The 21,251-nt window shown below is 43.8% G+C and overlaps 1 protein-coding gene across 3 annotated transcripts in view; it reads right to left on the bottom strand.

The window, feature by feature from the left end:
- rfx7a (regulatory factor X7a) overlaps window positions 1-21,251 on the bottom strand; it is a 44,226-nt gene that overhangs the window by 18,928 nt on the left and 4,047 nt on the right. For all 3 annotated transcript variants that reach the window (XM_029641567.2, XM_029641569.2, XM_029641568.2), the window contains exon 2: window positions 13,784-13,817. In XM_029641567.2, coding sequence (XP_029497427.1) covers window positions 13,784-13,817 — 34 coding nt within the window. The remainder of the gene's footprint in view (window positions 1-13,783; window positions 13,818-21,251) is intronic.

Here is a 21,251-nt window from a genome sequence, read left to right as displayed (position 1 = left end):
ATGTTGCACTACAAGCCAGTTAAGAACAAATTATTATTTACAATGACGGCCCGGACGACGCTGGGCCAATTGTGCACCGCCCTATGGGACTCCCAATCACAGCCGTATGTACTACAGCCTGGATTCAAACCAGGGACTGTAGTCACGCCTTTTGCACAGAGATGCAGTGCCTTAAACATCTGCGTCCGTGTGTGTGTTAACTGAATGCTTAAAAGGCAGCAAAAATGGTAAATATCGGTAGTAGTTGTGTTCATGGTAGTCTTTATCACTCCACTGATTTAACATGCTCTACTGATGTCTCTCTCAGACTGGCAGTCCAGTTCATGATTAAGGAAATTATTCTTTTCATTCTCACTACTACAATAATCCACCAAGATACATTCCAAAGGCTGACAGGTTGCCTTCCACTCCAGTTTGAAGAGCATGAATAATACAGAAACGTTTCCGGTTTAAATGATCCCTTCTTAGTCTATTCTCCACTGAGTGAAGTCAGGTGCTCTCATTGCTTCTGCTGTAGTAACACAGTGTTTAGTTGTACTATGTAGGGCTTGAGGCACCATCAGCGTAACATTTTTAATTCAAAAGTTATGAAATCTACGACAAAGACTATTCAGTTCCAGTGAAACCTAAAACAACAATTTCAAACAATCCCCTTTAGTTTGGTTGGACTAGTTTGAACACTATCCGCACCTGGGAACGCATAGAACACCACATTTTTCTGTCCAAGAAACACATTTTGTGCATGGGCACGTATTTGTTTTAGGAGTTTTAGTTCACTACTGCTCAAAATGTGTAAAAACACCCTAAAAGACAACAGTGTTCAGGAACAAACCCCCCACAGGAAAACAAAAACATGGATGATCCTGCAAATGAGATTAGGAATGTAAAGGAGAGATTAAAAGATCCGGGAAGAGAAGGGGTGGAAGTTGCGGCAGAGAGAACCACTGATCTTGTTGAGGTCTCGTTCAGAAGGATCCTGGATGCATCCTGATAAGCAGTGCTCAAGCTAAGATCAATGTGGACGAGTGTCAGGATAAACAAAATTACAAAAAAAAACATTCAACCTCTTGGATTCTGAATGTTTCTAAAAACGTGTGTGTGCAACAAATACCACAGGGTGTTAAAGATCAACACAGGGGGTCCTCATCCCTGCCGCAATGACAAAAGCCATGAGGAAATCTCTTAATGAGATCAAACAAATGTTTCCATCGAGGGGAGAGGGTTAGTGTGTGTGTGTGTGTGTGTGTATTGAGAGCTCCTAAGGATTTTTTCACACTTGGTCCCTTTTAGCAACAACAAAAAAATTCAGTGCAGTTCACTTAATTCTGGTGCAGTGTGAACACTTCAAAGGAACTCAGGCCCCTCAAAAGAGTCCCTGAAGCGACCGGAGACCATCTCGAAAGGTGGTCTGAGTTCGGTTCTCTAGAAATCCGACAGTCCGGTTCCATTTTTTAGGGCAATGTCAACACCAAAATTCCCACACCACACACTAGACTACTGCAACACTGTTTCCCCTGCCATAAACCCTTACATTAGCGCCACAAAAGAGAAGAGATGTGCAGGTTCGCAGAAAAAACGAGTTGTTTTTGGATATCGTTTTGGGATATTGATTTTAGCCCTTGTCAAGGATGCACAGAAATACCAAAATGTGTGTGGAGTTATGTTCAGATTATTTGTTTGAAATGTGATCTATGGGCTAAGAGATTGTGGGGTTTGAAGTGTGAGAAGACAACATGAGACATATGATATCTGTTCTTTTAAAGAGGACTATGTGGGAAAATCCCCTATGAGAAGACCTTGAAGGAACATGAGGATAAATATGAGGTGATGGATCCCTGCAATATCCAGAGGGGGTTGTTGCAGCTACCATGGGACAGTGAAATAACTTTAAAACACTGATACCTGCTAACCTAACAAACAGACAGTCTTTGGGGGTGGAACAAAATGCATTTTAAAGTTCATTACTTTCTATTTCTTTTTAGACAGTTATTTGCGGTTAGTCAAATAACGCTGGAGGCAGACTTTTCCATGTGAATGCAGATTATTAGGGTGTCACACATACAAGATAGATGCCTTAGGGCTGTAGCCCAGCTACCCAAGTCTATGACATGTTTTACAAAACATCAACAAACATTAACTGGGATGATGGTTTACGTATTAGGAAGCAATTTCACTGAGAGACTTTGGAAGGCATGCCAACAATTTTGGGGTGGGGCACGTGCAGCACTGGGTCTCACAGATGTCGTGACAGAGGGGCTTTGGGGCTGTATTACTCCATGATCTGATCTCCACTGCTCAGTGACCACCTCCACTCCCCGCCTGGGCAGAGCACTAACAGAAATACAACAGCAAGTGGCCACATATGCCACAGATAAGTACAACTTACAACAGTAAACAAAGCAAGCAAGCACTGGATCACGCTTGCACTCTTATTCACTGTCGGTTTCTCGCTTTAACCTCCCTCTCAATCACACATAGACACAAGCTTTGAAACGTGCTGGCACACACACACACACAGTTAAATCCCAGTGGATTGATGGGGAAGTGAAAAATTGTATGGTTGAGAGGGAGGAGGCAAAAGGTATGGCAAATAAGTCTGGCTGCACAACCGATTGGCAAACGTATTGCAAATTGAGATATGTGACTAAACTGAATAAAAAGAAGAAACTACACTATGAAACAAAGATAAATGACAAAGAACAATAGTAAAAAGCTTTGGATCCATAATAAATACACATTGCTAAGCTCAGCTGTGAAACACATTGGCTAATAGACAGACGCAAAAAATAAACAAAGCACAATCTCTATCTCTCACCCTCTCTCTACCCCAGTACTACAATGGATGGTGGGTGCCAGTTGAACCCAACCCAGTTCAGTGTTTGGAGAATGGCTGGGCCCAGAGCTACAAACAGAAACAGCCCTCTCCAACACGCTGTTTCAAAGGGAATAGGGAAGATGATAGGGTGGGGCAGGGGTGATTTAAATTCTGCTGGAGTAGAAGGCGGCAGACGAGAGACTTTGGCTCCAGGCACAACTCTCCAACACTGAGCGCGAGGGCCCTGCAGGGGGGAGGAGCAGGCTCCCACATCACGTTCTGGATTCTTGATGATCTGAAGGGGCCATGGTGCCTCTGACTACTACACAATATTCACTGTTTTAAAACAGTAACCAACATGTAGTACGATTGTTTTTTCTAGCACCTAATTGTAATATTTTTTACAAAAACTATTTAGAGGCAAACACTTAAATTAATGTTTATTTAATATGAAGCTGTGAGTGCAATGCACTATTTCAATACCGATTGATGGATCACGACAACATCTAAAAGCAGAAGGGATACAGACATGGCATTTCAATGACCCAACCAACCCCCCATAGAGGAAGTCATCGGAGGTAGCAATAATCCGAGGAATACCTAATCCGGGGGCTAGCAGAGCGGAGCGGCCAGTTAAGCTCTCGTAAACAAGCTTTTGTTTAAATGGTGTCTCCTATAGGACACCAAGGCTAGGGAACATCAGACCACCAGACCAGTGCTTTACATTGTGGTACAGACTGCAGTGGACAGCCAAAACTGCCCAAATGTCCAGAGCAGCATCTCTGACACCAACATTATGGAAAAGAGTTAAACACACAACACATGACCATAAAGAGAAGCTCTGGGTGCCATAGCAGGGAGGGGACAAACATTCAAACACAGAGATGCTGACAAGTGTGTCTTAACGGCATGAGTGCACAGAGCCAGACAGCCATAGTTGGGTCTGGGGGGGGTTGTGCGCAGCGCCGGCAGACTGAGATAAACTGAAATCGCCTGTCGTTAACCCTTTCCCCTGGACTGGCCTCTGCTAGCGGTGTGGTCAGCAGCCCCCGTCAAACATAGCCAAACATTGCCGTCAAACATAGCGCGCCCCCCCCCCCCTCAATTGGTTTCTAAGAATAGAAGTATTCGCCCCTCTGTCTTCTCTATTCACTTCTTTGTTGCTAGGGGAACAGGAGCTCGCCAATAGCTAAAGTTATCAGCCACTGAGCAGAGTTAGCGATTGGGGGGGGTAAATACATACATACAGACGTCGTGGAGCCAACTGTACTATACTTTTTAGAAGGAGAGTCTCATGGAGTGGAAGGGAATAGACAGACATGCTGGGCTACGTTACACACCCTCTGTCAGACAAAGGAGCCATGACTACTATTGGTCCTTCACTGGCGGAGCACAGGACATCACATCCTGCTGCTGCCAGACAAGCCGCACTACTTCACACAGCACACTTCCAAAGTGGAAGGACAAGCCCCACTTCTTCACACAGCACACTTCCAAAGTGGAAGGACAAGCCCCACTACTTCACACAGCACACTTCCAAAGTGGAAGGACAAGCCCCACTACTTCACACAGCACACTTCCAAAGTGGAAGGACTTCAAGCCCCACTACTTCACACAGCACACTTCCAAAGTGGAAGGACAAGCCCCACTACTTCACACAGCACACTTCCAAAGTGGAAGGACAAGCCCCACTACTTCACACAGCACACTTCCAAAGTGGAAGGACAAGTCCATGTTTTTCAAATACTCTACAAACCATAGACTACAATCAAAGTCCAATACAAATTCTCAACTATATTTATACGGACAGGGTTGGGGAGTCACGGATTACAAAAAAAACTGTAACTGTAATCTGTTACCAGCAAAAAATATTGTAATCAGATTAGATACTTTTGAAAAACTAGATGATTACTTTTAAATTCAGAAAGAACATTTGTGGGAAAAACTTGACACCTGTTTTCTATATGACATTCAAATCAGCATTGAAAAAACTTTCAAGTTGAAGTTCGTTCCACCTGAGCGAGTCGGACTACAAGCCAGAGACCACTATGATGACACACCAAATGTGTTTGATGAATCGCGGGAAAAGAGCAGGAATGGGCTTTTGTTGGCTACAGTCCAAGCTATGTATTCCAATGGTGTGACTGCTGTCGGCATCCAAAGATTATCCAACTTGAATATACACTTGGAGGTAAGGATGACAGCAGTGGTCTAGTCTACGGCGATACGGATATCCCTTATTATTGATATCTACATAGCGTATTGATGTGAATCACACTGCAGCTCTATCATTTAGCTATTTGTGCCTTATGGATTGTGGTTGTTGTGGATGGCTGTTAAAATCTAAAGGTGTATTTGAACCCAATAATGGTTGAATTCAAGAAGTTTAAGCTGCCTATCAATCATTGTTTTGAAACCAGTGGACAGAGTGAAAAATGCGCTCTTGCAACAGCTACACAGTGCGGATGCAAGCCTATGGAATACAAGTGGGTCTTTTTTCTTCTTCAGTAGTGCTCAAAGCATGCCATTCCATGACGCAGCATTTGTTTCAACTCCAATCAATGAGCCCAATCAGTCCTCCATGACGACAAAATCATAAACAACAGAGTAGAGCTGGCTAATAAGTCCTGGGCCACAATTACCCGGGCCCACGACCGGTCTGTCGATGTCACCGCATGAAGAGGAATAAACAGACTCACCCCATCGCGACGTCCCCCAAAGGTTAACTCTCTAGCCCTCGCTATCTCCCTGCTTGCTAATTCGGCCTGCTAACGGCTAGCTTGTCTAGCCCGGGCCTACGAACTGTTAGCTTGTTAGCGCAGGCCTGCTAACCGTCTGAATCACCGCGTCCCAAACACTCTCTGAACCCATTTACTTTCTATCTCTTTTTGATTTTAATTTGTTTATACCTTCCGGAAACCTGCCTCACCCAATGTGATACGGAATCGCTATTACTTTTAATTTTTATTTTATTTTTATGACACACTCAAGAACCTCCAGACGCTAACCAGCTAACTAGCTACAAGCTATTTAGTCATTGTTAGTTTTTTTTAAACCTGGATAACACTCGCCAGCCCAGCTTCCCTGCCCATCCACCGCTGCCCCCTGGACACTGATCTCTTGGCTACATAGCTGACGCACGCTGGACTGTCCATTAATCACGGTACTCCATTCTGCTTGTTTGTTTTATCTGTCGGCCCAGTTGCCTAGTCAACGCCATTTTACCTGCTGTTTGTTGTGCTAGCTGATTAGCCTCGCCTACTGTTTTTAGCTAGCTTTCCCAATTCAACACCTGTGATTACTGTATGCCTCGCTGTATGTCTCTCTCAAATGTCAATATGCCTTGTATACTGTTGTTCAGGTTAGTTATCATTGTTTTAGTTCACAATGGAGCCCCTAGATCCACTCTGCATACCCCTGTTACCTCCTTTGTCCCACCTCCCACACATGCGGTGGCCTCACCCATTACAACCAGCATGTCCAGAGATACAACCTCTCTCATCATCACCCAGTGCCTGGGCTTACTTCCGCTGTACCCGCACCCCACCATACCCCTGTCTGCGCATTATGCCCTGAATATATTCTACCATGCCCAGAAACCTGCTCCTCTTATCCTCTGCCCCCAACGCTCTAGGCGACCAGTTTTGATAGCCTTTAGCCGCACCCTCATACTACTCCTTCTCTGTTCCGCGGATGATGTGGAGGTAAACCCAGGCCCTGCATGTCCCCAGGTACCCTCATTTGTTGACTTCTGTGATCGAAAAAGCCTTGGTTTTATGCATGTCAACATCAGAAGCCTCCTCCCTAAGTTTGTTTTACTCACTGCTTTAGCACACTCTGCTAACCCTGATGTCCTTGCCGTGTCTGAATCCTGGCTCAGGAAGGCCACCAAAAATTCAGAGATTTCCATACCCAACTATAACATATTCCGTCAAGATAGAACTGCCAAAGGGGGCGGAGTCGCAGTCTACTGCAGAGATAGCCTGCAAAGTAATGTCATACTTTCCAGGTCCATACCCAAACAGTTAACACTACTAATTTTGAAAATTACTCTCTCCAGAAATAAGTCTCTCACTGTTGCCACCTGCTACCGACCACCCTCAGCTCCCAGCTGTGCCCTGGACACCATTTGTGAATTGATCGCCCCCCATCTAGCTTCAGAGTTTGTTCTGTTAGGTGACCTAAACTGGGATATGCTTAACACCCCGGCAGTCCTACAATCTAAGCTAGATGCCCTCAATCATCAAGGAACCCACCAGGTACAACCCTAACTCTGTAAACAAGGGCACCCTCATAGACGTCATCCTGACCAACTGGCCCTCCAAATACACCTCCGCTGTCTTCAACCAGGATCTCAGCGATCACTGCCTCATTGCCTGTATCCGCCACGGAGCCGCAGTCAAACGACCACCCCTCATCACTGTCAAACGCTCCCTAAAACACTTCTGTGAGCAGGCCTTTCTAATCGACCTGGCCCGGGTATCCTGGAAGGACATTGACCTCATCCCGTCAGTTGAGGATGCCTGGTCATTCTTTAAAAGTAACTTCCTCACCATTTTAGATAAGCATGCTCCGTTCAAAAAATGCAGAACCAAGAACAGATACAGCCCTTGGTTCACTCCAGACCTGACTGCCCTCGACCAGCACAAAAACATCCTGTGGCGGACTGCAATAGCATCGAATAGCCCCCGTGATATGCTGTGAAGTCCATGGAGAACAAGAGCACCTCCTCCCAGCTGCCCACTGCACTGAGGCTAGGTAGGTAACACGGTCTCCACCGATAAATCCATGATTATCGAAAACTTCAATAAGCACTTCTCAACGGCTGGCCATGCCTTCCGCCTGGCTACTCCAACCTCGGCCAACAGCTCCACCCCCCCCGCAGCTCCTCGCCCAAGCCTCTCCAGGTTCTCCTTTACCCAAATCCAGATAGCAGATGTTCTGAAAGAGCTGCAAAACCTGGACCCGTACAAATCAGCTGGGCTTGACAATCTGGACCCTCTATTTCTGAAACTATCTGCCGCCATTGTCGCAACCCCTATTACCAGCCTGTTCAACCTCTCTTTCATATCGTCTGAGATCCCCAAGGATTGAAAGCTGCCGCAGTCATCCCCCTCTTCAAAGGGGAGACACCCTGGACCCAAACTGTTATAGACCTATATCCATCCTGCCCTGCCTATCTAAGGTCTTTGAAAGCCAAGTCAACAAACAGGTCACTGACCATCTCGAATCCCACCGTACCTTCTCCGCTGTGCAATCTGGTTTCGAGCCGGTCACGGGTGCACCTCAGCCACACTCAAGGTACTAAACGATATCATAACCGCCATCGATAAAAGACAGTACTGTGCAGCAGTCTTCATCGACCTCGCCAAGGCTTTCGACTCTGTCAATCACCATATTCTTATCGGCAGACTCAATAGCCTCGGTTTTTCGGATGACTGCCTTGCCTGGTTCACCAATTACTTTGCAGACAGAGTTCAGTGTGTCAAATCGGAGGGCATGCTGTCCGGTCCTCTGGCAGTCTCTATGGGGGTGCCACAGGGTTCAATTCTCGGGCCGACTCTTTTCTCTGTATATATCAATGATGTTGCTCTTGCTGCGGGCGATTCCCTGATCCACCTCTACGCAGACGACACCATTCTATATACTTTCGGCCCGTCATTGGACACTGTGCTATCTAACCTCCAATCGAGCTTCAATGCCATACAACACTCCTTCCGTGGCCTCCAACTGCTCTTAAACGCGAGTAAAACCAAATGCATGCTTTTCAACCGATCGCTGCCTGCACCCGCATGCCCGACTAGCATCACCACCCTGGATGGTTCCGACCTTGAATATGTGGACATCTATAAGTACCTAGGTGTCTGGCTAGACTGCAAACTCTCCTTCCAGACTCACATCAAACATCTCCAATCGAAAATCAAATCAAGAGTCGGCTTTCTATTCCGCAACAACGCCTCCTTCACTCACGCCGCCAAGCTTACCCTAGTAAAACTGACTATCCTACCGATCCTCGACTTCGGCGATGTCATCTACAAAATGGCTTCCAACACTCTACTCAGCAAACTGGATGCAGTCTATCACAGTGCCATCCGTTTTGTTACTAAAGCACCTTATACCACCCACCACTGCGACTTGTATGCTCTAGTCGGCTGGCCCTCGCTACATATTTGTCGCCAGACCCACTGGCTCCAGGTCATCTACAAGTCCATGCTAGGTAAAGCTCCGCCTTATCTCAGTTCACTGGTCACGATGGCAACACCCATCCGTAGCACGCGCTCCAGCAGGTGTATCTCACTGATCATCCCTAAAGCCACCTCATTTGGCCGCCTTTCGTTCCAGTACTCTGCTGCCTGTGACTGGAACGAACTGCAAAAATCGCTGAAGTTGGAGACTTTTATCTCCCTCACCAACTTCAAACATCAGCTATCTGAGCAGCTAACCGATCGCTGCAGCTGTACATAGTCTATTGGTAAATAGCCCACCCATTTTCACCTACCTCATTCCCATACTGTTTTTATACTGTTTTTTTATTTATTTACTTTTCTGCTCTTTTGCACACCAATATATCTACCTGTACATGACCATCTGATCATTTATCACTCCAGTGTTAATCTGCAAAATTGTATTATTCGCCTACCTCCTCATGCCCTTTGCACACATTGTATATAGACTGCCCATTTTTTCTACTGTGTTATTGACTTGTTAATTGTTTACTCCATGTGTAACTCTGTGTTGTCTGTTCACACTGCTATGCTTTATCTTGGCCAGGTCGCAGTTGCAAATGAGAACTTGTTCTCAACTAGCCTACCTGGTTAAATAAAGGTGAAATAAAAAATAAAATAAAAAGTCCTTAGTTTTGCGGTGATGCTCAGGTAAAACTATTTGGCTAATCTATACTTCAATATTTCCAAGTCCTATTCTTGAAGATCAAGGGGTATAACATTTACTGGAATGACTGGAATTCTGATAGACTTTTGTTTTTAATGTAAAGATATAATTTAATCGTATTATATGTAGTAGAAAGCGATGGGTTAGAAGAAGCCTACATAACCAACCCTGTTACGGATACAAGTATCCTGTGTGTGTATCCTGTGTGTGTGTGTGTGTGTGTATCCTGTGTTCTTTTCTCTCCTTCTCCCCTCACAGGTGAAAATCATCACTCCCCAATCAGTCAACAATCAATCATCAATCAGAAGACACACCTCCTTCTGTTTCCTACCCAATCACAGTTCCTTTCCCTTGGTTTAAAAACCCCATCAGTTGTTTGCTCTAGAGCTCAATCTCTCTGTAAATGCCATGTCTGTAGGTCTCTGTGTTTCACTCTCTCGTTGTGTATTAACCTCTCTTTTGTTTGAGCACCTCCATAGCACTTTTTCATCACCTGTGAGTATTGTTTTGGTTATGGTGTTTGTTTGTTTGCTGGTGGGAAAAGGGGAAACCAAGACAAGTCGCCCATGGGCATACACTACCCGTAGGTAGACTTTGTTAAATACACTAGTTAGAACTGGGCGGACCGGGCCACTGTATTTTCGGTTAGTTAGTTAGCTATTGTTAAAGTAGGCTAGTCTAGCTTAGGGGTGTTTTTGAATACTTATTGTTTCTTTCCTTGGGTCCAGCTCAGCCCCTTTCCCTGCTCCCCCCATTACCGTGTGTTTATAAATAAACCTTGAGTTTGACGGTAGATTTCAGTTGTGGTTATTTCGTTCTCACTTTTACTTTGTCACAATTATAATTTGCATGAGTTATGTTAGGGTATCATTACCATCCCCCCCTAGACTGTCGGGCCAAAAGGGATTCATAACAAACCCATAAAGTAAAATTTAACATCCATATATGGCCAGCCGCGTAAAGATTAAGATTGATTTATCCTGCAATAGATGTCGTTCAATTTGTAACATACATTTGTCTTCTTCTAATGCCTCTTAAGGGGATAGTAATCTAAAAGTTACAGAATGTAATCATATTACGGAGTTTGGGACAGGTAACTAGTAACGGATTACACTTAGAAAGTAACCTACCCACTTCTGTATATGGATACCAGTAGTCATCACTGCTTGGACGTACAAGATTCCTCACTGTTGTCTATGGTTTACCTTCATTACCGCTGGTAATTAGTTCAGTATGAAAGTTTTATCCCATCCCGCAAGTGATAGTGAGCGAAATAATCACATTGTAGAACATTTTTTAAACCCAGACTAGACAGCTAGCACATAACAGTACTAAAATGCTGCTAGCAGTAGGTGGTACCACAATGCCATGCACAACAAAACCGGAGAATTCATTTTCCACAATTATGTTCATTGATACTCATTTTAGTAGGCTCTGTTCTAAATTTTGGGAGTTGAGACATAAAAGGTTATCGTTAGAAGGGGAAATTGACCAAACCTCAAATGCAAAAGGCAAGTTGAAACTACTTGTCAGAGGTTGAAATGATCTTTCGGCTTTGTTGTGAGGCAGGGGGAGGGGCTTGGTGTCTGAGTGGGAAGGTGCGCACAGAAGGATCGAAGGAGACGAGACCAAAAAGACAAATGCTCATAATAACTTAAAACATACATTCAAATTAATTCCATATAGTTGCCCAGCCCTGCTTCTGTAGTCATTCAACTTCAGCCACTTAGACCTTACATCTCTGAAATTCATTTAGACTTTGACTGGCCTGGGTCTGAAGACCCTACAAACTACAGCACCCTTCACAGGGGCAAGGGTCCACACTTGGATGACAATCCTCAACGAGTCAGTGTCCGCAGACAGTCTACACTCCCCTGCAACTTCACACGGCCAAGGTTAAATACCCATCCACCACCATCCATAATCATATCAGTCTCCTCGGTACCAACAACATCAACAGAACAATTATAGCCTGGTTGTATTCTCACGCCAACAACAACACTATAGCTTTTTGTTGGATGAAAGACAAGTTCATAAATGGCAGTTACACAACTAGCTATGCTATGTGTCGGCAAAACTGAGCTATGGCGTCAACTAGACGTGAGAGGAACCTGATTGGTTGTGTTGAGGCTCAGAGAAACTGAAAGCTATTAGAGGAAACTATAACACACATGGAGAAAAAAATAGTAATTAACAGGTTAAGCCTCTGGTTACATTGGCCTGATACTGTACATTATCTACTTTGTGTTCTCTCTCTAAGAACCACTAACCTCGGAGTCTTCCAACTAAACCCAAAGCTCTACAGCGAATTAATATTCACACAAAGGGCAACTATAACTGAGGACATCTGAACAGAACGAGTTCGATATGAGGCCAGACACCAGAAAGAGATGCATCATGCAGACCCTGATGGTGGAAGCCTAGTAATAGTACTAAGACATTACTAGTGGAGCGAGGGCTGGGCATTAGTGATTCAACACACACACAGATGGGTTACTCCTTAGAAAGACTAAAAACAGCCACCTCTCCCCAGAGACCACTCTCACATCTCCATAAGACACAGTCTGAGGCAGGAAACAACCACAGTGTATCAACACAAGTTTCATTATTGATGTATGTTCTACTTATCACCACCGCTGACACATTCAAAGTCTGTAAATGAAAACAGAGGGAGAGAGAGAGCAGTTAATATTAGACACTAGTGCTTTCCCATGTCCTCTAGAAATCCTTAAGAGGCAAAGAAAACAGTCTGTCGGAATTGAAAAACACAAGACCCTTGTGGAATACAACTGAAGACATTAACCTTTAATGAGCGCAGCTGATGCAATGTATTGTTTGAGATTGCAACATTTAGCACCGTAAGGCTGACTGGAGCTCATGCGTGTTTTGCTAACTCTGGCACCTGCCACGAACATGGAGATTTGTGTGAAACTTTAGGACTCCAGGGATTCTGGATTCGGAACTTAACAGGACTTTAACCACTGGGATTGGGGTTCCCTCTCACTGAGGAGGAGGAGAGGCAAGGCAGGTCAAGGAAAACAAACAACCGTTGACCTGAGCCTGAGTGCAAAACGCAGGTTACTATGTTGCAGTGGTGGTGGGTGATTTGATTGCTTTGACAGGTCTAGCCGTCTATCCTCAACATACCTCTTGGTAAGATACACCTCTGACAAGCTGAAGCCCAGCCTGCAGTATTGACAGGTTTCCCAGAGTAACTAGAGTGTAGCCTTGACCTCTGCTCATTCTCCTGCCTCACCTGGTGGCAATGCACTGGATCTCACCTCAGTGTTATATAGCACCCATCTCTATTGACAGGCAAAATATTTCTATACTTGCTCAATTACAGTACATGGGGCCAAATCCTCACACGAACACACGTAAACATCTTGAACTTTCAGGTAAGCCATGTGCTGCAGATGTCAATAGGAGATTGTGTGAACGTTTGACTGAGTTATGTTCAAGTATGTCAAGGTGGGTTTTAGATGATAATGTATGTTCAATCACACTGTGGTTGACTGAATTTCAGTTGAAGGCCAGAACCTATGAGCAAAAACACAAAGGGCTAAAAAGATGAGGTGATGACAAATGGACATGACCACTGGTTTGGTTACAACACCAAGCACAGAGGTAAATCATTTCATCCCATCTTCTGGAGACCATTACGAGCCAAATACTGTGTAGTATAACTATAGGACTCATGAAGTAAGATTAAATGGGTTAGTGGAGTTTCAGTGAGATCATTCAACAGGACTGAGCAGTATTTTATGGTCAGCAATGGCTGTTTCATAACAGGGCTACTTTCAGCTCTGACATCAAGTGTGGTATAAATAAGTCAAACATAGGACCACCTGTTTAAATACTACAGACAGTAGATGGCAATGCTGCTTCTCTTCATCCTCTAACAGTCTCACGACACTGGCGAAGAGGTGAGATAAGCACAGAGATTACATTTCAGAAACCTAAAATTGACCTTACTCAAGTCCAATACCCACCTTAAACATTGGGGGGGGGGGGAGTTTAACAATTATGAACAGAGCATACATTGTGGTTAAAGGCTTTATGACGAGGAAGACTCACCAAAATGTTGTCCACCTTTGACTGTACAGATTTACTGAAAAAAAGAGAAACATAAGACAAATTAGTATGACGCAAGTGTAACGTGAGCACCATGCATACACCGGATGTATTAATAAATCATTGTAACCTAAGGCATGAGACAACCCTCCCACCAGCTTCTCCCTGGTCGTAACCAATATATCCTATGAACACGTTGTCATATGTAAAAATGGAGACAGACACTACATAAATGTCCTATAGCACTCAATGCCTATTTATAACACCTCCCTCAGAAAGTCATTGAGGGGACTTCAATCCAGTACAAACCGGTATCTAGGCCTTATCCATATAAAAAGTACTGTAAAATCTGGCTTGACCTCAAGGCAATATACTGCTAGAACTACAGAAAGGAAAGTCAACCTATCACTAAATTATCCCACAGCATATTAGTCAAAGGACCTATATGAGACAGACAAGCTCTCTCAGACAGACAAATAGATCAAATAGATAAAACGGACTCACTGACTGTTGGTTACAATCGTTCATTCAACCTGCTACAGTTCCCCACAAGTGAAGTGAGCGAAGAGGCTGCTAAATGCTTTTACAGTCAGAGATTCTCGTGGCCCCTTGCTGAGTCCGCCCACTCAAAAACAACACACATCTACTCCCATAGCCTGAATTGACCCAATTTCCTCTCCATAGCCTTCAGAAATGTCACGTGAGGCAAGGCCTAGACATTGGTGTGAACCACAACACAACTCAAAAGGTTAATTGAGAGATGCAGAATTGAAAACACTTTCTCTCACTCAGTATGCGTGTGCCTACACATTCTGCAGCTCAAGAGGTGCGTGGTCCATGACAATTCAACTGAACCACATGGTAAATCCCTCTCTGTGTGGCTCAGCCCACATTCAAGTCAGTTTACCTGGATAACATAGTAGTAAGAGATGGTAACTTGGCTCTCATGTAATGGCCTCTCATACTACTAAGAATCAATGCATGAACTGGTCATAATGAGGCCGGCTGCTTCTATTTGATCATCTATTACAATGAAGGGGCAGAACCTAGGACTTACTTATTTGTTAAGTAAAAGTCAGGCAGACTGAGGGGCTGTTACTAGGTTACTCAGGGCAGATCAGAATCAGGAGACTTATTAGCTGTGACAGAGAAAGTAAAGCTTTAATGGACTGTTACTAGGTGAGGCCAGGATTTCTCAGTGTTGATAATAAGCAGGTCTGCCAGGTTCCTCTCATTAAGCTGTTTCTAGGTAAGGCCAGGCAGGTACCGAGAGAGCGCCTCGTTAAGTCATTGTTGCTGTGGGGAGCTGGGAGGGGATTGGGAAAGGGGAAGACAGGATTTAGATTCTCCCTGCCGGCTCCTTACTGCACATCACTCCAGTTTTAAAATGTTCTACAGCAATTATGCCCCAGTTCTGGTCACACAGAGCCCCTGACTGAGCATGACCTAACAAGCTCTATCTAGAATGACTTAGTCTGGACTAGAACCTCACTTGGCAGTGTACACAATAATGTTGATGACTGGTATTAAAGTGGGTTTAGGGGTAAATCAACCTGCAGTATAAAAATGGCACCGATTCCATCCGGCTTTAAAAAAAAAAAAGTCCGAAAAATAACATTCCTGTGGATCAGAGTGGAGTGTGTTTGTATTCCTCTAGAAAAGCCATCCCTGTCCCTAAATTCTGAGTTTGGTGATTTTCATGTGAAACATGGACTCATTGCCATGCAATGTACCTACGTTGAGACTGTACGTACGTTGAGACTGAGGAAGTTTGGTTTCTAAACACATCCTGTTGAACCCTGGGCTGGCAGTAGAGGAGTTCAGCTCTGAGGGATGAACCCCCTCACACTGCCTGTTGGTCTCATTCATCTATATCCAAGGTGCGCCAGGTCACTGAGGTAAACTTCAACATGTCTGATCTAATTATTTTAGTTTATTTAGTGGCATGCACCAACCGCCACAGCTTGAGATTTACATGATTGATTGTATATATTTGCAGGATTTTGTCTCACAAAAACCTTTCTGCACTAAGCAACTAACTGCTGCATGTATTGAATTACTCTTAGTTACCCCATTCAGAAACCCTTCAATGATCATCAACTAATGTGCCTACATCTACCACACCAGATCTTATTTCAGCCTTTTAATAAATCATTCTGAAACATTGAGAGAGATAAGAACCAAGTCAAAACACAAATCAACATTAGAAAATGATAACTGGTAATATGACCTGACATGTTCAAATAATTCACATCTTTTGAAATAATAAACACTAAAATGTTCCATTAATAGGGACTGTGTGTATCGTTTTTTCCTGAAAAGCACCCTGATTTCCAAAAGCAGCAGAGCAGGCTCTCCCACCCCCCAGCTGGCCCCTCCTGTACTCCCCCCTATTGAACGTAAACAGTCAGAGCTGGCAGGAAGGGGCAGCCCTGGAGGCTCATTGTCTGCCACCCTCCCTCAATATGGCCGCTTCAGGGAGAAATTAGATTGCCTGACATTCACCTCTAAACCTCAGCAACCGCAGACAGTATAGCCTGACACTCGGGAAGGCTGGAGCACCAAAGATGTGCTATTCTGAATTATCAATATGGGGAGACCCTCCAACGGCGAGCCTCTCTGAACCGCTCTGATCTCATATTCTTCCGCTAGAGTGGTGATGGTGAATCTTTTAAACGGAAGCCTGACATACCATCAGAACAGCCACCAAATTGTGTGTGTAGCAGATACAGCCCACTACTACAACTGGGAGTTACAGTTGGCCTATAATCAGATCGAACATAACTTTCACAGAGGTTTAAAGACAGTAGGTCAACTGTTAAATAGAGCTACCACCAAAGACATGACATCCCTTCACTCGAGTCTCCCAACTGCTTTAACAAGGACTTCAGAAAACAATATTTTGTTACATTAACTTCAGCAATATTTAGGGCTGGCCCCATTTAGTCGACTGGTCGATTGTTTGGTCGATAGGCTGTTGGTCGACCAAGATTTCTTTAGTCGAGCAGTGACGAACACTAAAAACATGGTGTACAAGACAACTGTTCGATTTGCGCGTGTCTGAGTGGACTAATCCATTGCGCAGGCCATAACAGTCCATCACTCTAAGACATGTGTTACTGAAATTGTATATGGTTAAGGACAGCGGTGCAACGCTAATAAAAAATATTATTTTATATCAAATGCGCTTTCTCCCACGTTTTGATAGCGGTCGCTTTCCACAGTTCTGAAATATTAGTGCGCTGTTGAATTGGCGCCTTTTCTTAGACCATTTTGCTATGTGCATAATAGCTAAATTAACCAGTATATTGGTGTTGAAAACAATGCGGCAGAGGCAGCAGTGGAGATAAGATATGAAAAAACAGCACTTACCTAATTGTCTAAAGAAAAGTGAGTAGAGAGCAAACCAACCTAATTAGGTCTATAATCAATAGCCTAACTGTTAAATGTGCCTGGCTTTATAAATCATCCATACAGTTGATGTCGGCAGTTTACATACATTTAGGTTGGAGTCATTAACTTGTTTTTCAACCACTCAACACATATCTTGTTAACAAACTATAGTTTTGGCAAGCCGGTTAGGACATTACTTCGTGCATGACAAGTAATTTTTCCAACAATTGTTTACAGAAATATTATTTCACTGTATCACAATTCCAGTGGGTCAGAAGTTTACATACGCTAAGTTGACTATGCCTTTATACAGCTTGGAAAATTCCAGAAAATGTCATGGCTTTAGAAGCTTCTGATAGGCTAATTGACATCATTTGAGTCAATTAGAGGTGTACCTGTGGATGTATTTCAAGGCCTACCTTCAAACTCAGTGCCTCTTTGCTTGACATCATGGGAAAATCAAAAGAAATCAGCCAAGACCTCAGACAAATAATTGTGGACCTCCACAAGTCTGGTTCATCCTTGGGAGCAATTTCCAACGCCTGAAGGTACCACGTTCATCTGTACAAACAATAGTAAGCAAGTATAAACACCATTAGACCACGCAGCCGTCATACCGCTCAGGAAGGAGACGCGTTCTGTCTCCTAGAGATGAACGTACTTTGGTGCGAAAAGTGAAAATCAATCCCAGAACAACAGCAAAGGACCTTGTGAAGATGCTGGAGGAAGCAGGTACAAAAGTATCTATATCGACAGTAAAACGAGTCCTATATCGACATAACCTGAAAGCCCGCTCAGCAAGGAAGAAGCCACTGCTCCAAAACCGCCATAAAAAAGCCAGACTACGGTTTGCAACTGCACATGGTGACAAAGATTGTACTTTTGGGAAAAATATCCTCTGGTTTGATGAAACAAAAATATAACTGTTTGGCCATAATGACCTTCGTTATGTTTGGAGGAAAGAGGGGGAGTCTTGCAAGCCGAAGAACACCATCCCAACCGTGCAGCACGGGGGTGGCAGCATCATGTTCCCCAGGGTGCTTTGCTGCAGGAGGGACTGGTGCACTTCACAAAATAGATGGCATCATGAGGGAGGATAGTTATGTAGATATTTTGAAGCAACATCACAAGACATCAGGCAGGAAGTTAAAGCTTGGTCGCAAATGGGTCTTCCAAATGGACAATGACCCCAAGCATACTTCCAAAGTTGTGTCAAAATGGCTTAAGGACAACAAAGTCAAGCTATTGTAGTGGCCATCACAAAGCCCTGACCTCAATCCTATAGAAAATTTGTGGGCAGAACTGAAAAAGCGTGTGTGAACAAGGAGGCTTACAAACCTGACTCAGTTACACCAGCTCTGTCAGGAGGAATGGGTCAAAATTCACCCAACTTATTGTGGAAGGCTACCTGAAACATTTGACCCAGGTTAAACAATTTAAAGGCAATACTACCAAATACTAATTGAGTGTATGTAAACTTCTGACCTACTGGGAATGCGATGAAAGAAATAAAAGCTTAAATAAATCGCTACTATTTTTCTGACATTTCACATTCTTAAAATAAAGTCCTTTAAAGGGTAGATTGAACTAATGTATTGCAACCTTATTTGCCTAAATTTTAATCCAATGTACTGTATCTTACTCAGACAACCCACTCAGCTGGTTCACAAGGAAAAATTCACAAATTCAAATCTCACTCTTTCTCCTAAGATTTTGTATTTCTGTCCGAAAAGGAGACAAGAGTCATGAAAAAGCAAGCAGCTCTAGCTATCGTCACGGTATCTCAATGCATTCCAATTGTCATAGATAAAATGCAATTGGTGTTCGATGTCTGTAGCTTATGCCTTCCATACCATAACTCCACCATGGGGCATTCTGTTCACAACATTGACATCAGCAACTGCTCGCCCACACGATACCATACATGTGGTCCGCGGTTGTGAGGCCAGTTGGACATACTGCAAAATTCTCTAAAACAAAGTTGGAGGCGGCTTATGCTAGAGAAATTATTATTACATTCTCTGGCAACAGCTCTGGAGGACATTCCTGAAGCCACCATGCCAATTGCACACTCCCTCAAAACTTTTGAGTTTTGGGTTTTGTGACAAAACTGCATATTTTTGAGTGGCCTTTTTTTGTCCCCAGCACAAGGTGCACCAGTATAAAGATCAAGCTGTTTAATCAGCTTCTTGATATACCACACATGTCAGATGGATGGATTATCTTGGCAAAGGAGAAATACTCACTAACTGGGATATACATTTGTGCACAATATTTCAGAGAAACAAAGCTGTGTGTGTATGGAACATTTCTGGGATCTTAAAAAAAAAATGTTTTGCCCTTTTTCTCCCCAATTCTGTGGTATCCAAGTGGTAGTTACAGTCTTGTCTCATCGCTTCAACTCCCGTACGGACTCGGTAGAGGCAAAGGTCGAGAGTCATGCGTCCTCCGAAATACAACCCAACCAAGCTACACTGCTTCTTCACACAATACCCACTTAACCCGGAAGCCAGGCACACCAATGAGTTGGAGGAAATGCCATACACCTGGCGACCGTGTCAGCGTGTGCTGCGCCCGGGCCCGCCACAGGAGTTGCTAGTGCACGATGGGACAAGGACATCCCTGGTGGCCGAACCCTCCAACTAACCTGGACGACACTCGGCTAATTGTGCGCTGCCCCATGGGTCTCCAGGTCGCGGCCGGCTGCGACAGAGTTTGGACTCAAACCCAGAATCTCTAGTAGCACAGCTAGCACTGCAATGCATCGTGCCACTCAAGAGGCATGACCAACACTTTACATGTTGCGTTTATATTTTTGTTCAGTATAAAAACTGCCAAATCAATTCTCAGTCTCCCACTGACTCGAGAGACATGCAAAGCTCTCATCATAACTTTCCAAAGGGCAGTGCAGCGCCACCAGAACCAAGCCAAGGACAGATCTTTTCCATGGGAGGCAGCATTTACTTCTGTGCCAGCTCTCCAAATGTAGATCATAGGTATCATCTATCACTCAGGCTGTACTCACCCAGTCAAGTGTAATGGGCACCATTCAGGACTCAAATCTGTAGGTTAACATTAGGGCAATTCTATGGTAACAGAATGATGCCGAGACAGAATCTTCACCTTAATATGCATGCCAAAGAAAAACCATTGATTGCAAAGTTAAACAAACCATACAACTCTATGCACAAGGACAATGTTCAACAATTTCCACTGACAATGTTACAAAAACACATTTACTTGAAGAACAGTGCAGATGTGAAGTTTTGTGACAAATGACGGTAGAAAACTGTGACCAAGTTCTCCAAAAACTAGAGGTCGACGATTGATCGGAATGGCCGATTTAATTAGGGCCGATTTCAAGTTTTCATAACAATCGGAAATCTGTATTTTTGGACGCCGATTTTTAAAAATATTTTTTACAACTTTATTTAACGAGGTAAGTCAGTTAAAAACACATTCTTATTTTCAATGATGGCCTAGGAACGGTTGGTTAACTGCCTTGTTCAGGGGCAGAACGACAGATTTTTTACCTTGTCAGCTCAGGGATTCAATCTTGCAACCTTACGGTTAACTAGTCCAACGCTCGAACCACCTGCCTGTTTCGTGAATGCAGTAAGAAGCCAAGGTAAATTGCTAACTAGCATTAAACTTATCTTATGAAAAACAATCAATCAATCATAAGCACTAGTTATAACTACACATGGTTGATGATATTACTAGTTTATCTAGTGTGTCCTGCGTTGCATATAATCGATGCGGTGCCCATTCGCGAAAAAGGACTGTCGTTGCTCCAACGTGTACCTAACCATATACATCAATGCCTTTCTTAAAATCAATACACAGAAGTATATATTTTTAAACCTGCATATTTAGCTAAAAGAAAAGGTTAGCAGGCGATATTAACCAGGTGAAATTGTGTTACTTCTCTTGCGTTCATTGCACGCAGAGTCAGGGTATATGCAACAGTTTGGGCCACCTGGCTCATTGCGAACCAATTTGCCAGAATTATACGTAATTATGACATGACATTGAAGGTTGTGCAATGTAACAGCAATATTTAGACTTAGGGATGCCA

This window comes from Oncorhynchus nerka, linkage group LG28 (genome assembly GCF_034236695.1).
Source record: "Oncorhynchus nerka isolate Pitt River linkage group LG28, Oner_Uvic_2.0, whole genome shotgun sequence".
In the NCBI taxonomy this organism is placed as follows: Eukaryota; Metazoa; Chordata; class Actinopteri; order Salmoniformes; family Salmonidae; genus Oncorhynchus; species Oncorhynchus nerka.
This window is presented reverse-complemented; position numbering and strand designations above follow the sequence as displayed.